This window comes from Chenopodium quinoa, unplaced genomic scaffold, assembly GCF_001683475.1.
Source record: "Chenopodium quinoa cultivar QQ74 unplaced genomic scaffold, ASM168347v1, whole genome shotgun sequence".
Taxonomy (NCBI): domain Eukaryota; kingdom Viridiplantae; phylum Streptophyta; class Magnoliopsida; order Caryophyllales; family Amaranthaceae; genus Chenopodium; species Chenopodium quinoa.
In genome coordinates this window covers 4,307,663-4,332,374 of record NW_018743175.1, presented here as the reverse complement: position 1 = coordinate 4,332,374, position 24,712 = coordinate 4,307,663, and the positions used below count along the sequence as shown (strand labels likewise).

Genomic DNA, 24,712 nt, shown 5'->3' with positions numbered 1-24,712 from the left:
ACTAATATTATTATAAATATTGGTGCACAAAGTTTTTGAAATAATTTTATACGGTACTAAAATCCTTTATTGCTAAACGTGTAACGGTTGTAACTTTATATACAAAGTTATGCTGTGATATCAGTTTTACGAGGGAGCCCCAATTCCTCATTAACTGTTTCTCATAATAGCATTTTGGAAAATAATGTGATGTTTTTCATTGGTGAGGACCGCGTATGTGTCATGAGTGGGAGCCCCATATCTTGACACATACCCCATGAGAAACAAAACTTGTTTCTCACAATGAGAAACAGTTTACCCCAGTTTAACTTGGTGAATTAAACGAATAATTAATGGAGTGTTTCTCATACCATTTCCTGAAGATTAAGTTATACAGAGATATAATTAGTTAAATAAAGTTTGCAGTAATGTTATTATTTTTCCTGTTCAGGTTCTTCACTGAGCATAGTTACATCACGGCTTACTCTTAACCGTGATAAATCATGAGACTAACAAGGACGTTCAGTTCGCCCTCAGATGGAGTGTTCGAATGAATCAGCTGATGAATAAATACTGTGATAGAACAATGTATACTACAAGAGGGGGGGGGGGGTGAATTGTAGTGTATGTAGACTATGGTAAATTTTGCGGAATTAAATCTACTACTAAGAGAAAAGACACTGAGATAGGCAATGAATAAATTCACTATGTAAAAATGATTTACAATCACTAATACGTTGCCTAGACTCAAGTTCCGTGAGGAACTCAAGTTACCCAACTGTGATCCCTCAATCACAGTTTCTCACACTTTGTGATTCTACTCCGAATCACTTGTACAGTATAAACAACTCTCTCAAGTCTCACACTTTACAACTCTCACAACCCAAACCCAATTACACAATGATTACAAGTATTTCCTAAAAAACTTAAGAGACTAAGGATGGAAGGAACTTCTCTTTTAAACACTTTGAAACTCTATGCTCAGAATACTTAAGATTGTTTTTCCACGCTTTCAAAACTTAACGTTGATATGTTTTTATAAGGAGTTAAACCAAGCTTCCATCAAGTTCCCACTTCCCCCTTAATCCCACGTTCTCTTTGACTGAGAAGTTGGGATGTAGGCAGAGGAAATTTAGGAACATGATTTCCCTAGCTTGACTCCTAAATTCAACGTGCTCCTTAATTTAAGCTGCAAATATTTACTAAGTTAAAAATCAGTTAAAGACTTATTCAAAAGATAATTATTATTTATTAAAAAAAGATAATTATTTATTTATTAATTAAAACATAAATAATTAATTAATTTAAAACTTATCTTTTTAAATTAATGAATTATTTATTTATAAAATCTTTTTAAATCTTTTTCAAAACTGATTTTTATCACTTCCTTATATTAAGGGTTTTGAAAACCGTTTTAAAACTTTCGTTTAAAACTTTCCGAGTCATTCGTCAAGTTCCTTCAGGTTCCTTCAGAAACTTCGAGTTTCTTCTTAATTCCTTCCAACACTTTTGTTTCTTAAGTTCGTACACTGAGTAACTAAGAATATAGAGTTGTGAGGACATCTTGAAAGCTTGCATTCATCATCAAGTCTTCCAAACTCTGTTGTTCCTACTCCGGAACATTTAACTTCAAACCCGAATCTTCTGTTTTAACCAAGACTCATAAACGTCGTTAGTCAAAGTTTGTTTTATGTAGGTCAATCATCAAAATATAAGGTGGTCAATTCAACATACTGTAAAGTTAAATGACTGGAATTGGATAATGTTGCATTCTTTCATGAGGGCCGCAGACTTACAGGCTCAAAGACAGTGGCGGAAGAACGACTGGATGATGGTGACGAAATCTATGCCTATATTAAAGGTTGATTTTTCAATGGAGTGAGCGAGCTTAACATCCACAAACTGTTGATTTTGCAATGGAGTGAGCTTAACATCTACTTTCACATTGATTTGCTAATATGGTTTTAAAATTATGACAAAATTAGTTTAAGTTATGAATTAGGTATGTTATGTACTCTTGAAATAGATAAATTTAATCTCTGTAAAATAATACTCAAATTGACGTTTTCACAAAAATCGTAACATGCTACTTTGGAATGTTTCAAAAAATTGCAGAACTTCCCTAAATAAATCTAGGCTCAAATCTCACCTTAACAACTGCTTTGACTTCGGCAAATATTTATACGTGGCTGTCAGCTATACCGTGTGGCTGGTGTTACTCGAGTTACTTGGTTAGGAGTTACTTGAGAGATTCGGTTAGGGGGTTATTTGAGGGGTTCAGTCAGGGGGGTTATTTGAGGGGTTACTCGGTTAGGGATTACTCGGTCAGGGGTTACTTGAAAGGTTCGGTCAAGGGTTACTCGATCAGGGTTTACTTGAGGGGTTACTCGGTCAAATGTAACTCGAGTAATCCGTAAATCGAGTAACCCTGGCCACATAGAAAAATCCCCCTTAACTTTTTACACTATTGATTTAATAACTTTGAGTACATTTTCACTTGTATAAGAATTTAGTTATGTAAAATATTGTTGGATTTTCCTTCAAATATATTTTTCACCTTTATAATTTAATAATGAATTTGCAAAATGAATGGTCAAATTTGTGTTTTAACAAAGAAAAAAAGATTAAATGTACTTCGTCTATTGTGATACTCCGTACAAAGGTAGTATGATGATTTAGAAGTGAATAGGTTGTATAACAATCAGACGACTTTACAATGGCTAATAAGTAATAGATAGCCAAATTGGCTTTAAAAAACTATAGGGCATAAACAATTTGGTATACAAAAATACAAGTATATAATAATTGCAAATTGGTATAAAAAAAAGGAGAATGGTATAAAAACACCAAATTGGTATAAAAAAATTAGTTTACATAAATTGAAGGGCTGTGGTGTAGTAATGGCTTGTTATAAAAAAATTGAAGCCATAACCAATTTGGTATAAGAAAATTCAACCAAATTGGTATAGGATAGGCTGTGGTTGGCTTCTTTGCTTCCTTTCTCATTCTCAACTTTCCTTTCTCACTTTTTCTCCTTTCTTTCTCTAAAAGTTGGAAATTTCGATTTCTAGAGGATTTTCTCATCGGTAAAATTACTATTTGTTAGGTAAAATTCGATCTTCTGTCTTACAATTTATAAATTGTTATCTAAATGATTAATCTGCAATTATGTGTTAAAATTTGCATGTTTAATAGTTTTTTCAGGTACAAATTTTAAATCTTTTTTTCACATTTTTTCTACCAAAATCTACATGTTTAAGTTCATTTAATTTGTAAACGAGTATGATAATTTTATGTGAGTAATTTAGGCTTCAAACAGTTTAACTAATATTGTAAAAGTCAAAATATAACAAATAAAAATGAATAAAAGGGTATTAGATTAGTTCAAATATTTTTATTTTGACAGTTAAATAAGTTTAATTATTATAATTTTAATCATTAGAAGCTTTAAGTGTCTTTTTTTGAATTGAACAAGTAGATAAAATTAATTTAAATTTATTACCAATAATTTAATTTTAACAAAAATAAAATAGTTTCAGAAAAAATACTATTGGTGAAAAAAAAGCCTTTAGTATATAAGAAGTAATTACTAAATAGGGATATTAGGATCAAAGTTACACATTAGCAATCAAATTGTATCACGTAGGTTAAATGGATTTTTAATGTTACTCCGTTTTTTTTTTTTTTTTTTTTTGTTTGTTGATTATACATGTTTAAGTTGACGGGTAGATTTTACGAAATTAAAATCACTCCAGATTACGAGTTTGATCTACATTTACAAGTTTAAGTTATGATTAATTATAATTATGAATGATATGCGTATATCAGCTTATGTAAATGATTCTTAAAATTTTGAAGGGAGAACCATGAAAAGGAGATATAACCCTACGATTCCGATTGATCTGATCAAAGAGGAAGAACGCAATACAGGGCCCCTAGAAACCAATAAAATTATGGTGAAGGTGGTCAAAAAGTCGAATTCGATAAACGGAGGGTGGAAGAAGAAGCAGGGGTTACCTTCAAGATTGAGACTGATGTTCCGCTTCGGTGGTTAATGCTTAGGTACTGTCTTGGATTGAGCTTGGATTTTCAAACCACTCGGTTTGAGTTCAATGCTGTAAAGTTAAGGGAAATGGATACTCCCCAACAAATTGGCATGGTTCATGATGATGTTATCGTTGCATATCCTGTTCTAGGTTTGCTTCGTTCTTTTCACCCTTTTATATGTTTTGATTTGATTTCATAGACAGAATTTGGTATTTTGTATTTATTTGTTTTAATCAGTTGATTAACTATCTTGAGTTAAGAAGAGAAATTTGATCTAAATTGTTATCAAGACGGATTGTACAAAGATACAGTGGTATGTGATTAGTGCATAACTGCATATGGTAAATTGGTATTAGCACTTTTTGTAATTTAAAATTTTGGGTAAAGTAGCTATTATATTAAGAACTATTGGGAAATATTTGGGTTTTTTTGGGAAATTATTTTCTACAGAAAATAAATAAATAACAAAAATATGTCACAAGTGTGTGTCATGCATGTGCATGCGCGAGCGTGTATGTAGAGGATCCATTTGATTTGGATCCATTTGATTTAATGGTTAAAATATGGAAAGTTGTTGTATCTATGTATTGTTATTCAATATTTTATGGTCATGCGCACTAAATATAGGAAGCTACTGATTTTGTTTTATGGTATTAAAAAATGACAATTATTAATAATACAACGAGACTTTGGGTGCTGTTAATGACATAATTGATGTGATATTCCTTTCGTCACTTTTTAATCTTTACGCTTTGACCATTTTTCTCCTACAAAAAGATTCCAAATGTTAAATTTAAAAAAGTGACAGAGAAAGTAATAACTTATGTACTTTGAGTTCTTGTTGAATTTGTCATTGATGTATCGATCTTCATCTTCACAACACTTCTCTTATAACTTGTGTCCTTGATTTTCTCTCATTTGCCTACATTTTATCACGCATTTAAGGCGGTTTAGGTTACCGTGATGTGCATAATGTAACTCTATGCATCCGCATGCACAAGGAGAGAGACATGTTTGTTAGAGTGAGGCGCTATACAGCAATACTGCCTCAGCTGATCCCATGTTTTCCTAACATCGGACCTCGAGAACAAGGCTATCTACACTTTGTGTACGGTGGATTGCAGTTGGATGGGAATCATGTAGCTGATGCACTAAACATGGAAGATGGTGACATCATTGACGGCTTCAATTTCATCACAATGAGTAAGTTCAATTCCAGTTTCATGTATTATGTAGCATTCCTGTTTACTTCCTGTTTCGGGTGAAAACAATGGGACCTTGCCGAAGGTCCGCTGAAATGGGGAAGGCTGGATTCGGTCCAAGTTATGTTGGGCCCAAGGTTTCCTGCACAGTAAACACACGTAAACTAGCCTCGGGGGTGTTGCCGAGGAAGGCCCCTCCGATGCTAAAGTCAGTACAATGTGTAAGAAGAGGACACTATGCAAGAGAGTTTGTTGCTTGAGGCTTTTTATGGAATATATCAGAATATATGAATGAACATATGAATCTATGAATGAATCAGAATCCCTCCATGAATGAATCAATATGATGACTTTTATACCTCATCATACATGGAGAGGTTGGGCCTTAGCCCAATTGGCTTGCTTTGTGGGCTGACCTTTGAATTTAGCACAATTGGAGAGTTGAACCTTGACCTTGGGCTTTTAATTGGATCATTTAGTGCTTAGGCCCAATTGGACTAAATTGGACCCAAACACTTCCTTTGAAAGAGAACTTTCTACGTCCTAGATTCATGACTTCTGTAAGGCATGTAATCTAGAAATTTTGGTAATTTGGTACTATGTATTTTTTTTTACATTGAACGATCTTCCGTCTTTGTTCAGATTCTTCCTTGAGTGTAATTGGTCCACATATAATTCTTAGAGTGAAATGTGTATCGGGCAATGAAACACTATTCAGAGTCTCTCAGAATACTCGTATAGGTAAGATGATGGATATATTAACACCGCCGGATGCAGAGGCAGGGCGTAGAATTCGATTTATGTTCGCTGGTCGCCCACTTTCACCTGCAAAAACAGTGGAGGAGGAGCAGCTTGTGGATGGTGATATAATTGATAGCGTTTTTTGTCTTAGAGGGTGTTAAGTCTGTTAGTCGGTCAATTAATAAGTACTTCGTAATACAAGTACTATGATTATTATATTTTGTGTTGTAAACTTATAAATACCCTTTGCTCTGTCCGCCCAAAATAATCCCAACTTTCGATTTTTTTTAATAATTCCAACTTTATACTTCATCCGCCCGAAACAGTCTCAACCGGTCATGCAACTTGTTATTACAAGTTACCGGACATGTCATCCTACGATTGGTTAATAAAAATCAAAAAAAAAAATCTAAAAAAAAATTGAAAAATAAAAACCACCCGCCTTCAACCCAGCCACCCCCACTGCCACATAGCCCAGCCCAACCCCTAGCCTCCAGCTGCCGCCCAGATGCCCTCCCCTTGCGCCGGCTGTATTTTCCAAACCAACACCGTCATCGCCACCTTCTACCGCCTAGTCAATGCCATTGGCACCTTCGAAGATACTCCTGATTTCCGCCAAAAGTTGTGATTATTCATAGCAATTTTTCCTAATATTGATTGATTTTTTTTTTAAATTACCTGTTTTACAGGTGACCGGTCACGTAGGACTATTTTGGGCGGATATATAGAAAATTTTATAATTATTTTCAACATACAAAATTGAATTTAGGAGGACAAGTTGTACTCTTAAATGATATAAAATGAAACAGAAAGGTCATAACCTTTTACAGTGAAACACTGATAGTGTATAAAACATATTCCTAAACCTTAACCACCAACTTAAACTTTTGGTTGAGTTGGTCCTTTAACATGGTATCGGATTAGGGTATTTGGAGTGCACATCCTACATTCACGTTTCAAGCCCAAAGAGCTCTCATATTAGGGGGTGTGATAGAGTATAAAACATATTATTTGGGAGTTAATCTTCTCCTTATATAAAGCAGTCTGGAAACCCTAACCTTTTCACTTTCTCCTTCTTCCTTATAGTTTTCCTTTCTCTATCTTCCTCGGTTAAACTTGCGTTGTTGAGGTGAAATTCGTTTTCTCTCTCTTATATAGTAGATCTGATTATTGTTGAATGATTTTTTTTTATTATTTAATTTTTATCATTAACTTTTTTTTTTTTTTTTTTAATAATCCTAAGATGTACTTCGAACATGTTTAAGCTTAAACATTTCCTGATTATGACCATATGAGTTGAACAATGCATGATCTGTGCACCCGGGTGCACCATGCACATGGTGCACCTGGTTAAATAAAAAAAGGCGGAAAGAACATTTAACTGTTTGAAAAAGAACATGTAGGTTTTTGAAAAAGAACATGTTTGTGTTTAACAAAGAATATGCATTATTAAAGAACATAAAGACATTACAAAAAAAACGTGATAAAAACTTTATTAAAATTTTATGAAAAATTACACATTAACGGAAAAAAAACTTTACCAAAGATATCATTTCTCCAAAAATTGTTTTTTCTCTCTCCAAAAATTAACTTTCCATAATATTTAAGTTTTCTCTCTCTAAAATATTTTTAACTAAGAAAAAACAAAGATTTCATTTTCAAATTAAATTTTAAAATTCAAAATAACATACATATGTTAAAAGAGCATAAAATATAATGCAAAGAACATATAATTCATACCCGAAAAACACACTGATCAAACTCAAAGAACATACGACAATAAAAAATAATGATATATGATAATTCAAAAAAGAATTTGTGCGTCACTCGTTACCTCAAAGAAAATACGAGCCAAATTCAAAGAACATACTTTGTATTATTGAAACCCAAAAATGTTAAAAATATTTTTAAAATGGAAAATATCCATTAAGGATAATAATTTAAAACTGAAAGCAGTTTAAAGGGAATAATTCCCCATAATTTCGCCCAGATTTTTTTTTAGTATTTTCCACTAATTTTTTTTTTTAATTTTTCACTAATTTAATGTTAATTAGTTATGCCACATCACCAGGTGCACTATGAGCATGGTGCACCCTAGTGTATTATACAATTTTCATGAGTTGAACTGTGTATACTTAATTAAGTTCAAGAGTCCTTTCCCAAAATATTGTTGAAAAAAGACTCAATTCCATATATACCGTCTCTTTTTATTTAATTTCCATATTACCGTCCACGTCACCGATTCGAGCGAGTTTTTTATTTTTACGGTTTTTACAGAAAATCGCTACTTGAAGTAGCGGTTTTCATCTTAATAAACCGCCACTTCAAGTGGCGGTTTTGTGGGTATCAAAATAATACGACCAATTTAAAAAAAAAAAAAGCATTCATATAAAGTACTTCGTATATTTGTTCTCTCTCATGTTATAGCAGGAATTTGTGTGGGTATCAAAATTCTTCGTTTTTTTCTTTTTTCTCATTCATTTACATTCAAAATTGTGATGCACAGTTGAGGTTTGAATTCAGATACTATTGGAATATTTGGAAGTTGCTGAATTAAATTGGTCATTTTTAGAGAATTATCAACTGGGTTTGCTTCAAAAGTCTGTTCTTGATCTGGGGTTTTCTCAATTTCATTCATAGACTTGTAGCTCATCTTAATTTTTGAGTTTGTGATCTAGGTTTTGTCTATAATTGATCTGGGTTTTGCTGGTTTTGTGCAATTTGATCTGGGTTTTGTCAGAATTTTACTGGCTATATCATAATTTATGTGATTATCTTGTGTAGTCTGAGAATATTATTTGGAGGGAATTGATAATAATCTTGTTCAGTTGTTATAGCAATTGATAGAGTACCAGCTGTGCAAATTTGGTGGTTGAGAAACTTGTGTTGTTATTGTAATTAAGGGTTTCGTGGAAACCGCCACAAAACGTGAAAGAATTTTTTTTTTTTTTTTTACATTATAGCAGGAAACCGCTACTTGGAGTAGCAGTGTTTCGAGATAAACCGCTACTTGAAGTAGCGGTTTACGAAATTGAAACCGCTATTTGAAGTAGCGGTTTATTCCTATAACATCGCTACTTCAAGTAGCGGTTTGTTGCTGGACCGATAAAAAAAAAAAACCGATTTTTTTTCCTTAGCTGACGTGGACGGTATGGTGGGAATTAAAAAAAGATTAGTTGTAATTTGATAATTAGATAATTTCCCAACAATATTTAGGGAAAGGACTCTGAATATAATCTTCCTTGTGTTCAGGTTCTTCCTTGAGCACAATTGGCTCAAGTCTTACTCTTATAGTGAAATGTGTGTCGGGCAATGAAACGCGGTTCACTGTCACTCAAAGCACTCGTTTGGGTCAGATGATGGATAGATTGAGACCGTATGATTCAAATTCGGGGCGTAGAGATATTCATTTTGTTTTCGGTGGTCGCCGACTTGAAGATACAGAAACAGTTAAGGAGGCGCATCTTAAAGATGGTGATGTAATTGATAGCCTACGTTGTATGTATGTTTGTTAAAGTTTGTTTAATCAATTACAACGTCTTAGCAGAAAAAACATGTCATTAGCCCTGATAAGATTTATGGTTTGTTTAGCTGGTTTAAAGGCTAATTACAACGTCTTAGCAGAAAAAACATGTCATTAGCCCTTTTTTATTTATTTTTTATTTTTTTAATTTTGTTTTTGCTTTAATTTTATCACCATCAACAAAATTGATATCTTTTTTCCACCCTCTATTTCTAGAATTCTTTTTTGCTTTTGGCTTTTTTTCTCCAAAATATAAACGAATTCACATGAATTTAATCAACAACTCACAAAATTAAAAAAAAACCGGTTATTTCATGAAATGCCACTGAGCAATTGCATAATTTACCAAATGTCATGAACCTTTTCAAAATTCACCAAATGCCACCGAGATTTTACAAACATTCACCGAGTGCCATTAATGACTGACATCCATTAGTTGACCCCACCACTTGCCACGTGTCACCTTCTGATTGGTCTGTTTCTAAATAAAAAAATAATAATAAAAAAAATTAAATACCGCCCTCGAATCTCCGACTAACACCCGCAAATAAAATTTATTTTACAAATTTACCCTTATATAAAATAAAAGAATTTACCCCCCAAACACAATTTACCTCCCAAAACCCTCACTCCCTCTTCTCCCTCTTAAAAACAATTCTCTCTCTACACCAACACCACCACCACATCCTTTTACCACCCACCACTACCACCACCTCCTCTTTTAACCACCCACCACCAATTCCTCTTTTAACCACCCACTACCGCCTCCTCTTTTACCACACCCACCACCACATCCTTTTACCACCCACCACCACATCCTTTTACCACCCACCACACCCACCACCACGTCCCGCTCACCACCACTGCCACCACCACGTCCCACCCAACACCACGTCTCAATCTACAAAGTATTAAAAGTTGACAAACAACAAAAACACAACTAATAATAATAATCTAACATCGTACAATTAATAATAATAATTCTAACAATACACAACTAATTATAATAACAACTAAAAGGTGTGATCCCTCACTTATAAACGATTGAGAATTTTATAACTAGAGAAATTAATTAAGTAGAGTAATTCAAAACGACCTTCAACAAATTCGTAGTATATAATTATAATTTTTTGAACAACATACTTATGAACAATACAAACAATAACATATTAAGATTGATAGAACAATACAACCCTCCTAAACAAATTCGATGCCTTATATATGAACAATTCATCCAAATACAAACAACATACTTTACAATCGGAATTGGTCATCTTTCAAAGTAAAACAATCGGAATTGATAAATATCAGTCGTCAACGTGTTTTTTTAAGAATTAAAATTCAAAATTTTCTGTTTTCGAAATTTTCAGGCAAACGCCCAGAAATTTCGAAAAACCTAGGCTGAAACGCCTAGTTTTTTTGAACTACCCTAGGGTATCCGAAAAAACTAGACGTTTCAGTCTAGGTTTTTCAAAATTTTTGGGTGTTTGCCTGGAAATTTCGAAAAACAGAAAATTAAATAATCGGAATTTCGAAAAAAAATTAAATAAATTGTACCGATTCCGTACGGTCCGACGAGTCTCCGGCGACCAACGTAGGTGGTGTTTTCGGCCTTTCGTTATCTTCCATGTTATCCGACGAATTAGGTTTTGCAAAATTTAAATTATTTGTTTGATTTTGAAAATTATAGTGATTGGTGGTTCAACGCAATCGTTAGTGGCCGGTGTGAGCACTATAGAGAATGGCAAAAAAATTTATGTAGGGTAAAAGTGTTAAGTTCATGTAAAAATAATTATTTTATAATATTTTTATAACAAGGCTACGTACGTCATTTTAGGTTATTTTGCGGGCGTTAGTTAGAGATTCGACGGCGACGTTTAGCGTTCTACAAAAAGAATTAAAAAATAAAACAACAAAAAAATTGAAAAAAAGGAACTCAGAGGTGGCCAGCCACCAACTCCTCCCTGCCGTCGAGCCCCCTGCCCACCCCAAACCCTAGCCATCACCACCTCCTGCCGCCGGGGCTAGCACCGGAAGGCGCGCCGGCCGTCGGCGACCCCTCCCATTCCCCCACCCTATCCCGTCGCGACCCCATAACCCGTTAAAGATAGATTATGTTTTTTTCAATAAAAATTAAAATATTTTTAAAACCCTAACTACCTCTTCACTTTCTCCTCCTTCCTTTAGTTTTCCTTTCTCTATTCCTCGGTTAATTTTTTTTTTTAGGGAGGTAAATTCCGTTTTCTCTCTCCCTTCTATTGTAGATCTGCATTCTACATGTCGTATGATCCGTAATTACGTGTTCAATTAGCTCTACATGGTGAATGAATGTACATGTTTTAGTTTAAATAATAATCATGATTTTGAATTCATGATCGAGTTGGATCTACATATACATATTTAAGTTCTTATAACAGAGTATGAATTACTCCCTCCAATGCAAGTTTCGTATTTATGTTTACACTTTGAATTTTTGACACTGTTTACAAATTTTATTTTGAGAATCATTTGTGATTTGTTCATATGTAATGGAAAGCAATATAGTAGCCATGTTCAATTTTTCTCAATATTAATTTTTTGGAACAGTAATGTATTATGTACTCGTATCATTTTTATAAAAACACAATTAGAGATATTATAATTGTAACATTGGGCATGCAGACAACAATGAAACGGCGTTACAGGCCAGATGTTCCGATTGATCTTACGTCGGAAGAAGAACAGAAGGAATGTTCAGTAAAACACAAAGAAAACCAAGAAAATAGGGGTGAAGGTGGTGAAATGGTCGAATTCGAAAAGTGATGATCAGAAAGAAGAAGGGGATACGTTGAAGAAGTGGATCTCAAGAACAGGGCTCAATGGTTTAATATTGGATGGGAATCATATAGCCAATGAACTAAATATGGAAAATGGTGACATCATCGATGCCTTTAATTTCAACACTATGAGTAAGTTCAATTAACTTGGGTTTCATCCAATCTAGTTCAACAGTTCAATTATTGTACAATCAGATTAGGATCCTTATTATACTCCCTTCTTTTTTATTTGTTCAGGTTCTTCCTTGAGCATGATTTGTTCACATCTTACTCTTAGAGTAGAGTGTGTATCGGGCAATGTTACGATGTTCAGGGTCACTCGAAACTGAGATTATGAATAGATTGGTACCGCCGAAGCCATAGTTGGGACGTGAATCTATGTATTTTATTTGCATCTACTTCTTTTGGTTGTGAATGTAATAATTTGCTAGATTCTATTGTTGGTACTGGTCATGTTGAACTCAAACTTCTAATTGTGATCGTTAGACACATATAGAAGATAGTCTTAGGCCTTGTTTTGTTCAACTTATTTTTACTTATTTTAGAAAAAATAAGTTCAGATCGGACCAGAAAAAATAAATTCAGATCTCATCGTTTTATGTGCAGTTTTTATCGCTAAATATCTTTAATTTCGTGATGAAAAAAATTATGAAAATCACATATTAATAAAAATACACATTATTACGGATCTAACAAGACCCCACTTGATATATTAGATTTCATATATTTAAGGTCAAAGTTTGGTCAAATCTGACATTCAGATCAGACTAGATCATATCATATTATACGACCAGATCAGATAAGTTCAGATAAACAAAAATAAGATGAACTAAACAAGCCCTTAATATTGGACATTAACATTTATATGAAGTCAAACTTCTTCTAATTGTGACCGTGAGACACCTTCAAGAGATGACTACTATACATAAACTAACAGTTCTACCACAAACCCCACTTATTTATTTATTTTACTCGTAACAAACTTAAGTCTAACTTTAAACTAACCTCTATACAAACAACTTGTTGCACTTAAAAACTAGAGTCTCGATCTCTCATAGATCACTTTATTTGATACTTTTGATAAAGACATTAAAAGGGAAACATCTCACTCACATCCCAAAAAAATAATGATAATATTAATTACATCAATATTCCACAATAATATCGAATCTTAATCCATCAGCTATCAAATAATAAAAATGTTAAGTCAATTACCGTGTATAAATCATACTCTTTTTTTTTTTTTTTAAATAATTACAACACTTTAACTGGCAATCTGACAGACATGTTAATGCACAACTTTGAGTCTTTCTATATATTATTAAAAAGTAAAAAAAGGTTAATATGATGAATATATATTTAAACCCTTTAATAGAATATTTATTTAAATACTATGTGGGCCATTGTTGAAGTTAATTAAACAAATATATAGCCTTAGATAAGTCTTACTCATATACTCCATGGTTCATGATCATATAGGATTATAGGTCCATTTTTAAGCTTAGTTGTTATTGTGCTAAAATGTTAAATGTATTTGTAACAATAACCTCTTTAGAGCTATCTATGCTAAATGTAAATGTATGGTATAAAATTTTATTTAATAATATCTAAAAAAAAAAAAAAAAGCCATTATTTGTCACTTAATGATTGTCAAATTGGTCTAATTTGATGATCAAGGGCAACCAAGGTATAGTAATCCATATCTTCCTCGATCTCCTACCTATTAAGCAAATGAATTGTACGCCGCTTGCCATATGCTCAGAATTCAGTACTCCACCAACTAGATAAAGGAGGCTCAATAAAATTGGCTATTAAATACAAATTAAATTAAGTTACTACGTAGTAAATAGAATTTTCAGCAATGATTGATATGTCGTAGAATTGCATACTCAGATGGAAATTGCATACTTAGATGGCATATGGGTAACATATTGATATCAGAGTCACAGATTCTAATTAACAAGTTGTTAGTACTAACAGGCCAGGAACCGATAGCTGGGGAGAATCAAGTGAGAGTTAGCTAGTTTGATCTTTATGCTTTTCTAAACCATCTCTGTCTCGAAATAATTGACACATTCAAACTTTGAACGCATGCCGATTGATCTTATTTATATATAGTTGAACATTAATAAATATTATAAAAAAAAAAATTATATTATGAAACTTTAGGTCGATATCTCTTAAACAATATATTTTATGACAAAGTTTATTTTTATTTCGTTTGTAAAAAACTATAATCAAAGTGAACATATGAATAGTGAAAAAAAGTCCAATGTGTCCGTTATTTTGGGACAGAGGGAGTAGCTGAATACAAAAGACAAACAAATTATGTAGAAAATTACTATCACAAAACATTTGAATATGTTGTAAAATCTGATGAAAGTGGAAATATTTGTAAAGTTCACATCCATAAATCTTTCCAATGATCTTCCATAGTTGGCCACGCCATAACCTTCTTGTCACAGGGAGGATATGATGATGTCAAATTCTGACCGTCGTTTCCTTTGTACAACACCAAGCTCTCTGCATAAGCATCTAGAGTAGTTACTACACTACTATAGGGTGATCTCAAAATTTGTGCCGGGTAGAAAATGAGTAAGAAAACACTTCGTTGCTGGTCTGAAAGATAAATGTATCTCTGTCCCAGAAAATCCTTGAATGTATATCCGCCAAACAGCGAATTTCATATAATAAATCCTCAATAATAGTTGAGTCTCTTGAAAGCCATGGCCTCCACGACGGCTTCTTTCTGCTATCCTTACCCATAACCCATACAACTTTATGAGACAATAATGAAGTAAAGTAAGCTATTTTATACAACTTAAATTTTGATTAATAAACACAAGCTTAAGCCGAAATGAGTGCGCCCCCATTACTCTCTCACAGTGGCAGTTTCGTAAATAAAATGTACCACGGTAGTCACGGTGGTACATTTTATTTACCAAATGGATGATAAAATTGTACCACTTTAGTCACGGCGGTACATTTTATTTACGAAACTGCCACTGTGAGAAACAAAAACGTTTCTCACGATGAGTAACAGAGATTTACTGAGCCGAAATTGAATTCAAATTCACTAGGTGGCTAACCATGGAATTTAGAGCTTTCTCCTGCTAGCTACTTAGAATTCAATCAACAATACATGCAAACATAAGATAAATTCGGATTCGAGCTAATCTAATCTACCATTAGAATAGTAATAGTACTAAGGAATGTGATTTTACGTTGTAGTAAACTATATTATACCCTGCCTGACAAGATCTTCGTAGGTCTTCTTGTTGTAACGTTACCCTCGGCATCTTCATATTCCTCAACCTCAGGCTGCCATAAGAAAAAGACTCCTGCCTTAGTTGAATTTGCCGCCACAACTCCTTGGCATCATCAATTCGAGTGATCTCATGAAAGCTCTTGGTGTTAGGGATACCCAAACAATGCATACCATGCTGGTGACGCGCTTCATGGAAGTGCTTTTCAAAGGCCCTTCGCCCCTTGTAGGTGTAGTCCCCACATATTTCACACTTGAATTCTTGGTGAAGACCGTGTAGCTTGTAGAGCCAGTACGGTATAGGCTTCCCATCCGAACCTAGTGGCAACTTGAGCGGATTATTGTTCCTTTTGTCGTCCTCTTCTTCATCACTTGCTAGCGAGGGCACCCCCATTACTCACTGTGAGAAATTTTATTTACGAAATGGATGATAAAATTGTACCACTTTAGTCACGGTGGTACATTTTATTTACGAAACTGTCACTGTGAGAAACAAAAACGTTAGTGAGTAACAAAGATTTACTGCTTGCTATGTCCAGTGCAACTATCTCATTGTCAGCTTCACGATCACGAACGAGTTCATCAAAACTCGTCCCCTGCCTGTTCTTAACGCACTCCCTAGTCCGCTCAAGACTCTCTTTCAAAATTTCACACAACTTCATCACTTTCGCTTCAATGAGCGCAATTTCTTTAAAACAATCATGTTCATCATCGCTTTTTTCCTTCTTTAAGAGCTTTCGATCCAGCCTTTCGAGAGGGCTATTCTTCACAAGGAGAAGCCTCTCCGCCCTTTGACGCTTACCCCCAGACTTAAGCCCCAAGGCGTTTAACGCCTCGTTAAATTTCATCGGTCCTAACTCAATTAGACTCTCGACAGTGTTATATTCATCAAGCCACTCGATCACATCATCGATACTCGTTGTCCTAGGCCGTTTTTTCCCTCTATCAGCCGTCCAGCTCTCCTCGAATTCAGACTCAAGATTCTTGAAAATCCTGTCCAAGAACATCAAAGGCTTTGCTCGTTCCAAGAACGAAATCAAGTACTTAAGAACACCCTCGATGTACTCCTTGTACCGTATAGTAGTCTTGTATTTTGCAGGAATCAAATCAATCGCAGGAAATTTATCTATATAATCAGCATAGGAAGTAAAGTACAAACCAAATTTAGAATTGATACACATGTTATAAATTTCCAGCTCGGGGTTTCGTCGGCTAGACTCTCGTATCGTCTTTAGCATCTCATTGAACACCTCGAATACCAGAATAAAGTGGTTAGTGTTTGCAAATTGCAATTAAATTATTGTATTTATAATACACATTACTATACATGACTAGGAAAAATCCTAAACCTACCATATATTCACACGCCTAACCACCGTAATAATTAGCATAAATTAGAATACTTTACATAAATACTCTGTTTATCTTAATGCTATTTTTTTTTTTTTTTTGGAGGAAATCTTAATGCTATTTTAATCCTTATTTTATTTTAAATTTATCTCTTTTTTCATCTTATAATTACTGTATATAATATCCATACTATCAAGATACGGAGTAATATATTTTTTTTATAGATATAATCTTATTATTTATATAATCTATGAAATCTAATAATCGACGATGAAGGAAATTTTTTAGCATAATTTTTGTGTATAATCTTATCATTTATATTATTTTTTTAGTATTTTTTTTTCCCTAGTGCTTTGATCTTCTAAGTTCACTACAAATGGGTTCCTAATAAAGTTTTGAAAATTTTTGTCCATGGATGACTTTATATAACTTGAGTAACAAACGTGTTACATTATATAGAAGTGCAAAGACTTGGGGAATAAGTAAACTCAAAAGAATCATAATTTCCTATTCGTACAAAAAATAAAAAATAATTACTAACAACACAAGACTAGGAAACAAGATACCCACACATAACTATTTGTTTCCTAAACTTCGTTAATAATTAATTGAATTCTCAACACTACTCCTCAAGTGATGAGAGCATAAAATCATTAACATCACCTTTGACGGTAAAGTAGAAATTGTTAGAACACTCTAGAGCGTTTGTATAGATATTTGCCAAAGTTGCCAATTGATTGATCAAATATGTGCCATCAAAATAACATTTATCACTCATGGTTATCTACAAAAATTATAGGTACCAGATAAGCCTTAGTGTTGTTTCCTATTCTCTAAGATTTTTATACACTTATCTAATGTTACATGTATCTAGATATCTTTACATAAAAAATCTGAGATATTTTACAAGATATTTCTAAACCTATCTTGATTTTCTACTTCATTTTAGATTTTTCTAATCTACACACTAGATTTTTCATTGCACTTCTTGATTTTTCTAGATTAACCTCTAACACAACCTAATAAAACCCAGATTTTGTGAGAAACTACCTAATAAAAAATGTTGTAAGAAACTACCTATTATAGGTAAAATGTTGTAAGAAACTATCTAACAAAATGTAAAATGTTGTAAAATGCTACCTCTGCCGGAAATCCACCATTGACCCACCTCAAAAAAAATCCCAAAATCACCGCTTTCACACCAAAACCAACACAACCTACTTGAAATTGCCTCCATCACGCCGAAACCACCCTACTCCAACCCAACCCCAAAAACCAACATCTCGAATCACGAAACTACCATCACCCACTCGGAATATCTTCTAACCACCCTGAAAGTAACCTTACGACCTTGAAAATCAATCCCCGTAGTGCTTTCAGGGGTGTTTTGAGGTGGATCAACGTCATAAAATTAGGTTACCGGTGATAATTTGGCCAAAGTTAGTATCTTATAACATTTTTTATATTAGGTAGTTTTTCACAACATTTAGGTTTTATTAGGTAGTTTCTGGAAAAAAAAAAAAAAAAAACCCTTATCATTAATGTCCTTATGAACCCAGACTAAGAACATAAATGTGCATCAAAGAAACTTCAACATCAAACACCAAAATTTTAAAAGGAACAATAAGGAACCAATAAAGACTTCCTAATTAAAGGATTCCATAACCTGAACTGTTGTTCCCATGGCCAGAAAGTAAGCATCAACCTATTAATATAACCATGAATTCTTACATTATAATCCTTCAATAATTCTCCATATATTCTAAAGATAGAAGATTGATGCAAACGTACAATGTAGCTGTTACGATATTCCAAAGAAATAACAAATTTTTTCTCCGATTAATTTGAGAAAGGTTTAATTGCATAAAACAAAAACTATTGCGCCAAGATCTACCAACACACTTGAACTTTAAATGGATTTAACCGGAAGTCTTGCCGGAATTTCCTGCCATAATTCTTCTGGGATTTGAGCTCTGATGGGTGAGATGGAAGGGGGGAGAAAAGGGGTTTGAAATTTTAGAGAGCAAAGATGATTGGAATTTTGGAAAATCAAAATTTGATTAAAAAATTAAAGTTGACTGAAAACTTCAGGTATAGATTGGAAGAGGACTTATATAATGTATTAATATGACGAGGCAGCCCAAATGTATGACTTGGTTAATTTTTTAAATGACTTCTAACTATATGTGCAACTGCTTCATCGAGAAATATCAATCCAAATTTTTAATTTGGGAAATTCGATTATTATATTCTCTTCGTTTCAAAATAAATACCCTAATTTAAGACAAATTTTTCAATATGTGACTTTGACCAATAATATTTTAATTGCCAATAGATATAAATTAAAAAAAAAATAGATATTTGAATAGTTTCCATTGAGATGACTATATCAAGTATTTACATAACTATTTAATCTTATGTTTAAAGTACTAACAAAGGTCAAAGTAGTGTATGTAGAAAGTGTAAAAATTATAATTGAAGCAATTATGTATCTTGAATAAAGGTGTCAAAATCTCATCTAACCCGAAAAATACCCAATTTAGATCGATTTCGACTCACATGTACACAATAATTTAGAATGACTAAGTTTGACATTGACCCGACCCTATCTCACAGGCCAGATGAGGTTGGTTGACCTTCTCATCCATTTCCGGGATTTTAAGTGAGTTCGCTTAGACTATGCTATGTACTGAACCCGACCCAGATATCCAAACTAACACCTCTAGTCTTGAACCAAAGGAAGTATGTTCATTCACTTACCTCTTACTTTATTCAAGTCAATTAATTCGCATAAAATTATATGCCGATCAAAGTGTAACACTTATTAAAGCATCGAGGGAGTTACAAATTCTCAATTTTAAGAACCTCCGGGTAGCCTGATTTTTTTGCTCACCCCGACTTGCAATTACTCCAAATGGAATACTCCATAGTAAATTTGGGGTGAAAAGAGTGATTTTTTAAGGGATTTGTTAAACATCGCCCACAAATTACTACATAAAGCCCACAAAATTCACTTGGTTTCCCAAAATTGCCCTTGACCTTAAAAAAAAAAACACTCACACTCTCATCACTCACACTCTCATCACTCACACTCTCATTGCTCATCTTCTTTCAACCTCTCTAAAAAAAAAAATTCAAAATAACGGCAATGTCGAGGCGGCAAGGCAAGGAAGTGGCGGCGGCGGCGGAGGGAAGGATGTCCCAAGGTGGAAAGGTATATTTTGTTTAAAAAAAAAAAAAAAAAGGGGAAAACCGCCGTGAACGCGGTGGGGCGCCCTGGCTGGACGCCCAGTCGGCGGTGGTGGCGCCAGATGCAGACGCCGCCACCAGTTGGCTGGCGCCTGGGCTGGACGCCACCGCCACGGTTGTGGCGTTTAGTCTAAGCGCCGCAGCCGTGGCTGTGGCGTCCAGCCCGAACGCCAGCCAACTGGTGGCGGCGTCTGCATCTGGCGCCACCACCGCCGGCTGGGCGTCCAGCCAGGGCGCCCCCCCCTTTTTTTTTTTTTTTTTTTTTTTTTTTAATTTTTTTAAAAAATTGTTTTTAAATTTTTTTTTTTTTTTTTTTTTTTTTGTAATATAATTTTGAATTGTTTTTATATTTTGTTGTTTATTTTTATAAATTTTTTCAATTTCGTTGTATTTTTTCTACGTTTATATTTTGTTTACTATTATTTGTTTGTTTTTAGTGTATTTGATTTGCGATGATGATTATTTATCGTATAAATTTTTGTATGTTTATATATTTTAAAATTTTGTGTAGGGTCGTCATGGTGGGGGGAAGAATATAGAGCTTCTTAGTAGAAGTTATTCAGTGGAGAGGTCGGGGCATAGACATGTCAGATCCCGTGGTATTTCGGCCTCAGTTCGTAGAGAACGGATCCACCGTCGGGATGAGGATGACGATGACGATGACGATGATGATGCTGAGGAGGGTGACCAGGAGGAGGAGCAGGAGGAGGGCGCAGATGAGGATGAGGATGTGGACGATGGCAGTGGACCGTATGATGATTACGGTCCATTCAGTCAGAGGGTTGATGACATGTACGAGACGCATATGGTGGAGGTGCGTAAGGGTAGGGGTGGTAGGTTTGTTAGTAGATCTGGCACATCATCTGCGTCCACTGTCTCTGGGGCAAGCAGGAAACGGTCGAGGGCGGGTAATGATTCTTGGGTTGTTAGGAGTGAGGTGCCCGGTGGGCCTGTTGACGGGAGTGTGATTCCCAGCTTTCTAGGACACATAGCTGCCCGTATTTGGGAGGACCAGGAGAGGCCTTCAGTTACGGGGTTGTTGAAATGTCATACCCGGGAAAAGACTTGTAGTTTTTTGCGTACATGGGCTGAGGCCTGGCCGGCGGAGAGCGAGATGTTCGAGCGACTGGAGGGCACTGGGGTGAAGCACGTTCCTGCCACCATGCACGATAAGATTGACAGTACGCTGATCACGACTTTCATTGAGCGATGGCAGCCGGATACAAACTCTTTTCACTTTCCGTTCGGTGAGATGACGATCATGTTACATGACGTCGAGGCCATTCTGGGGATTCGTGTTGAGGGTAAACGACTTTGTGCTGTGGCTGATGCGGATCAGGCAGATTCGCTGGCGGAGTTGTTGGCGGTGGACAGGGCTGCACTGTACACCGAGGCGCTAGGTGTTTGGGAACACGGAGGTGTGAAGATCGCATCCGTGTTGCAGCGGTGTTTGTACCCGAGTGCACGTAGGACGCCCGACGCACAGCTGAGTGCTTATGTTTTTCTACTCCTCGGATGTACCTTGTTTCCGGATAAGAGCGGCGGAAACAAGCTCAGGCCACGCGACATCGTAGAGGCGTGTGACCCCGACAGTGTAGGCCTGTTTTCCTGGGGATCGGCTACGTTGGCGTATTTGTATCGCCAACTAGGATTTGCGAGTCGGGCTAACGCGGCAGGTATCACTGGGTGTCTGACTCTATTGCAGACTTGGATATACGAGTACTTTCCTGCATTGCGACCACATCGTGACCCAGTTCCTATTGATGAGGGGATGCCGCGTGCTTGTGCCTGGAGTCCGCGCTCGGAGAAGAAGTCCGTTGACCGCCTCCGATCGATACGGTTATTGCTGGACAGGCTGTCCCCCTTAGAGGTAACGTTTATTTATAGAGTCTACATTTTATTATTTGCACATATTATATTCATGTTATTATATTTTATATGTTGTAATTGTACAGGTGAACTGGATGCCTTTCGGCCCGAACCCTAGTGTTAGGGTACCCAGGACCCTGTACACGGGACTCATTCAGTATCGTGACATCGTCGAAGCGTACATGCCCCAGCGTTGTCTTCGCCAACTTGGATTTGTCCAAGTTGTCCCTCCTCCCCCGGCGTGCCCGATGAAGGCGGTCCGACCTGCATCGTCGAGGGAGTACGTCGTGGAATGACCGGATATCATGACCGGGACGTGGGACCAGTTTCCGATGGTGGCTCGATTATGGACAGCGGAGTTGCAGCGGCCGCCCTCTGGGGTTACTCCCATGTGTGACCATTACTACATGGAATGGTTCAACCGGTATTCGCACCCGAGGTTGATCGCTGATCTCGACCACAGCGATGATGATTATGTGCCACCGCCTACTGCCACGGAAGCGGTATGTCTTTTATTATATTTATCGTTGTCTTTTATTTAAGTTTTATTTGTTGTTATTGTATTTCATCTTCTGTTTTTTGTTGTATGCAGTGGATGGGAAAGATAATGCAAGACGTTCAGAAACTCTCTCTTGAGAAGGACAACATGAGTGCAACAGGGAGAGCTGTTGTTGATAGTCTGGAACAGACCCTTGCGCAGTGGGAGTCGTCGTTGAGGAGGGATTACTGATGGTTATTGTATTTTATTTATAGAACATTATGTTGGACATTATGTTGTAAAATTGTAACATTTTAGATTGTTCTTTTAGCTTCCAACTTAAACATATTATCAGTGCTGTTTTTAAATTTTGATATAACCGTTCGTGGATCCGCGCAACTTACCCATGCAACATATAGAATGCAGTAAGCAATACAATATAAAATATTAATGTTCTCATTAAAAGAGCAACGTACAAATAAGATTACAAATAAAGAATGTAAACAAGAAAAACTAAAATGCAGCTAGGGTGTTCCATTCGTGGATCCGGTCATTATATAGCGCATCCCAACCCTCTACGCTCGCTGTGCGAATGTTGTACCACCGAGGTATAATCGGTGGCACCGGAAAATCGGTTGACATGTCTAGTCGGATGAAATGTCTGTATGACGACCCAAGAAACGCAATAGCTAGCTCTCTAATCGGTGTGGTGACAGTCTCACGCGACCGCCAAGGGAGAACCGTGGTACAAGGATAATAAGCTTGACTATGCACTCCCAGGCCGAAATGCATGACTGCGCATTTGTAAATGTTTGCAACGGCAAACAGATCTAGGGGCGCGTCAAAATAATGATTTTCGCCGCAAGGTCCACCTCCCCACCGGATACGTCGGAGAGCGCCATCCAAGTCATCCTCGTACACATGACGATAAACATTTCGGTTAGAGGCAATTTCGCTGTACATCAACTCACGCACCAAACCGTAGTTGTCTTCGCCCATTTGAAAAACATCAGCCACGACCCGGAATCCGCAGTTACCATCTCCGATTACATCATTCCACCCTTCCACGTACGACATGATGATCGCAGGTATCCTTTCTTTGTACGGAAACTGATCAACATCGTTTCTTCCTATTCACCAAATAATTAATTCTTCCTGAAAAGGTTGTAGGCTTTCACTTTCACGCAGTTGTTGATGTGCCATGTGCACAATAAGTGGTTCGATTCGGGAAACAGCTCTGCTATGGGGGCAAAGAGACCTCCCTCACAGTCGCTGACGATGGCTGATGGATGAACATTAGGCCCGATGTAGTTTCTCAGCTTCTCCAAAACCCAATAATAACTTGGAGCCGTCTCATCCCTGATGATTGCATGACCAATCAGAAAGTTCTGGTTCGTTGGAGCCATCCCAACCATCTCAACCAGAGGGAACTTGTACTTGTTTGTCTTGTACGTTGAGTCGATCAAAATCACAAATGGCCAAGACTTGATCATATCAGCACAATCAGGATGCACAAGGAAAAGATGAGTCACCTCCGCTGTATCTTCATCAGAATCAAACCAGAACAGGTAACCACGTGATTGTGCCTGGTGTAGCAGCTGCTGTATAGGGTTCCTTCCCTCTGACCGTTCAAACCTGAGTTGTTGTCTGACGTTGTAGATGTGTCTTCGGTTTGGATGGTCTTCTGGAAATTTCTCTAACACAGATGCTAATATTTTAGCAGGCTTCACTTGAGCATCACTCATTTCTTTCACAACTAGTTTCGCAGCAGGACTTAAGCCGCTCAGTTGTCGATGACCCTCTTCATATACTATCATCTCATTGTTGTGATACCCCCATTTAGAGTAACCTATCACTTCCCAACCGTCACGACTCCGTAGTTGTCGAACCTTTACTCTGAACTCACACCCACAACCTTTCCGCTTTGTGTCAAACCGAGTGGCTGTACGAAAATCTCTTTCTTCTCTTTTGCGATAACGGTCACATCTCAAAATGCGATCCATTCTACCATCCCGTTGAGATTTATGAGTTGCTACTACCAAGCAAAATCCAGCTGCAATTGCAACCTGTTTTGCCCTATCAATCGCCTGTTGAGCTTCTTCGAATGGACCATCATGTCCAAATATCTCACTGTAATCATTTCCGTCTCCACCATATTCCTGCATCAATTATATATTACAATAAATACATTTA

General features: G+C 36.0%; 1 protein-coding gene and 1 pseudogene across 2 annotated transcripts; one reads left to right on the top strand and one right to left on the bottom strand.

The window, feature by feature from the left end:
- The first annotated feature begins 2,888 nt into the window (after positions 1–2,888).
- Positions 2,889–9,930, top strand: LOC110732605. Of its 2 annotated transcripts, none has more exons than XM_021912566.1 (4): positions 2,889–3,085; positions 3,838–4,175; positions 4,972–5,229; positions 9,222–9,930. In XM_021912566.1, exons 2-4 carry the CDS (start codon positions 4,034–4,036, stop codon positions 9,482–9,484), a joined length of 663 nt encoding a protein of 220 aa, XP_021768258.1. In that variant the 5' UTR covers positions 2,889–3,085; positions 3,838–4,033; the 3' UTR covers positions 9,485–9,930. The 2 variants fall into 2 exon arrangements, with proteins under 2 accessions (XP_021768258.1, XP_021768259.1); XM_021912567.1 differs by lacking the exon at positions 9,222–9,930 and adding an exon at positions 5,871–6,405.
- Positions 9,931–15,543: 5,613 nt separating this feature from the next.
- On the bottom strand, positions 15,544–16,754 carry LOC110732863 (annotated as a pseudogene).
- Between the last annotated feature and the right edge of the window lie 7,958 nt (positions 16,755–24,712).

What these genes read in the sequence shown, in the direction of transcription:
- LOC110732605 (XM_021912566.1), top strand. Translation starts at nt 4,034, where the DNA reads ATGCTTAGGTACTGTCTTGGATTGAGCTTGGATTTTCAAACCACTCGG. An exon ending in CGTTGCATATCCTGTTCTAG is followed by an intron (nt 4,176 to 4,971) that starts GTTTGCTTCGTT and finishes CACGCATTTAAG; the next exon opens with GCGGTTTAGGTTACCGTGAT. An exon ending in CTTCAATTTCATCACAATGA is followed by an intron (nt 5,230 to 9,221) that starts GTAAGTTCAATT and finishes CCTTGTGTTCAG; the next exon opens with GTTCTTCCTTGAGCACAATT.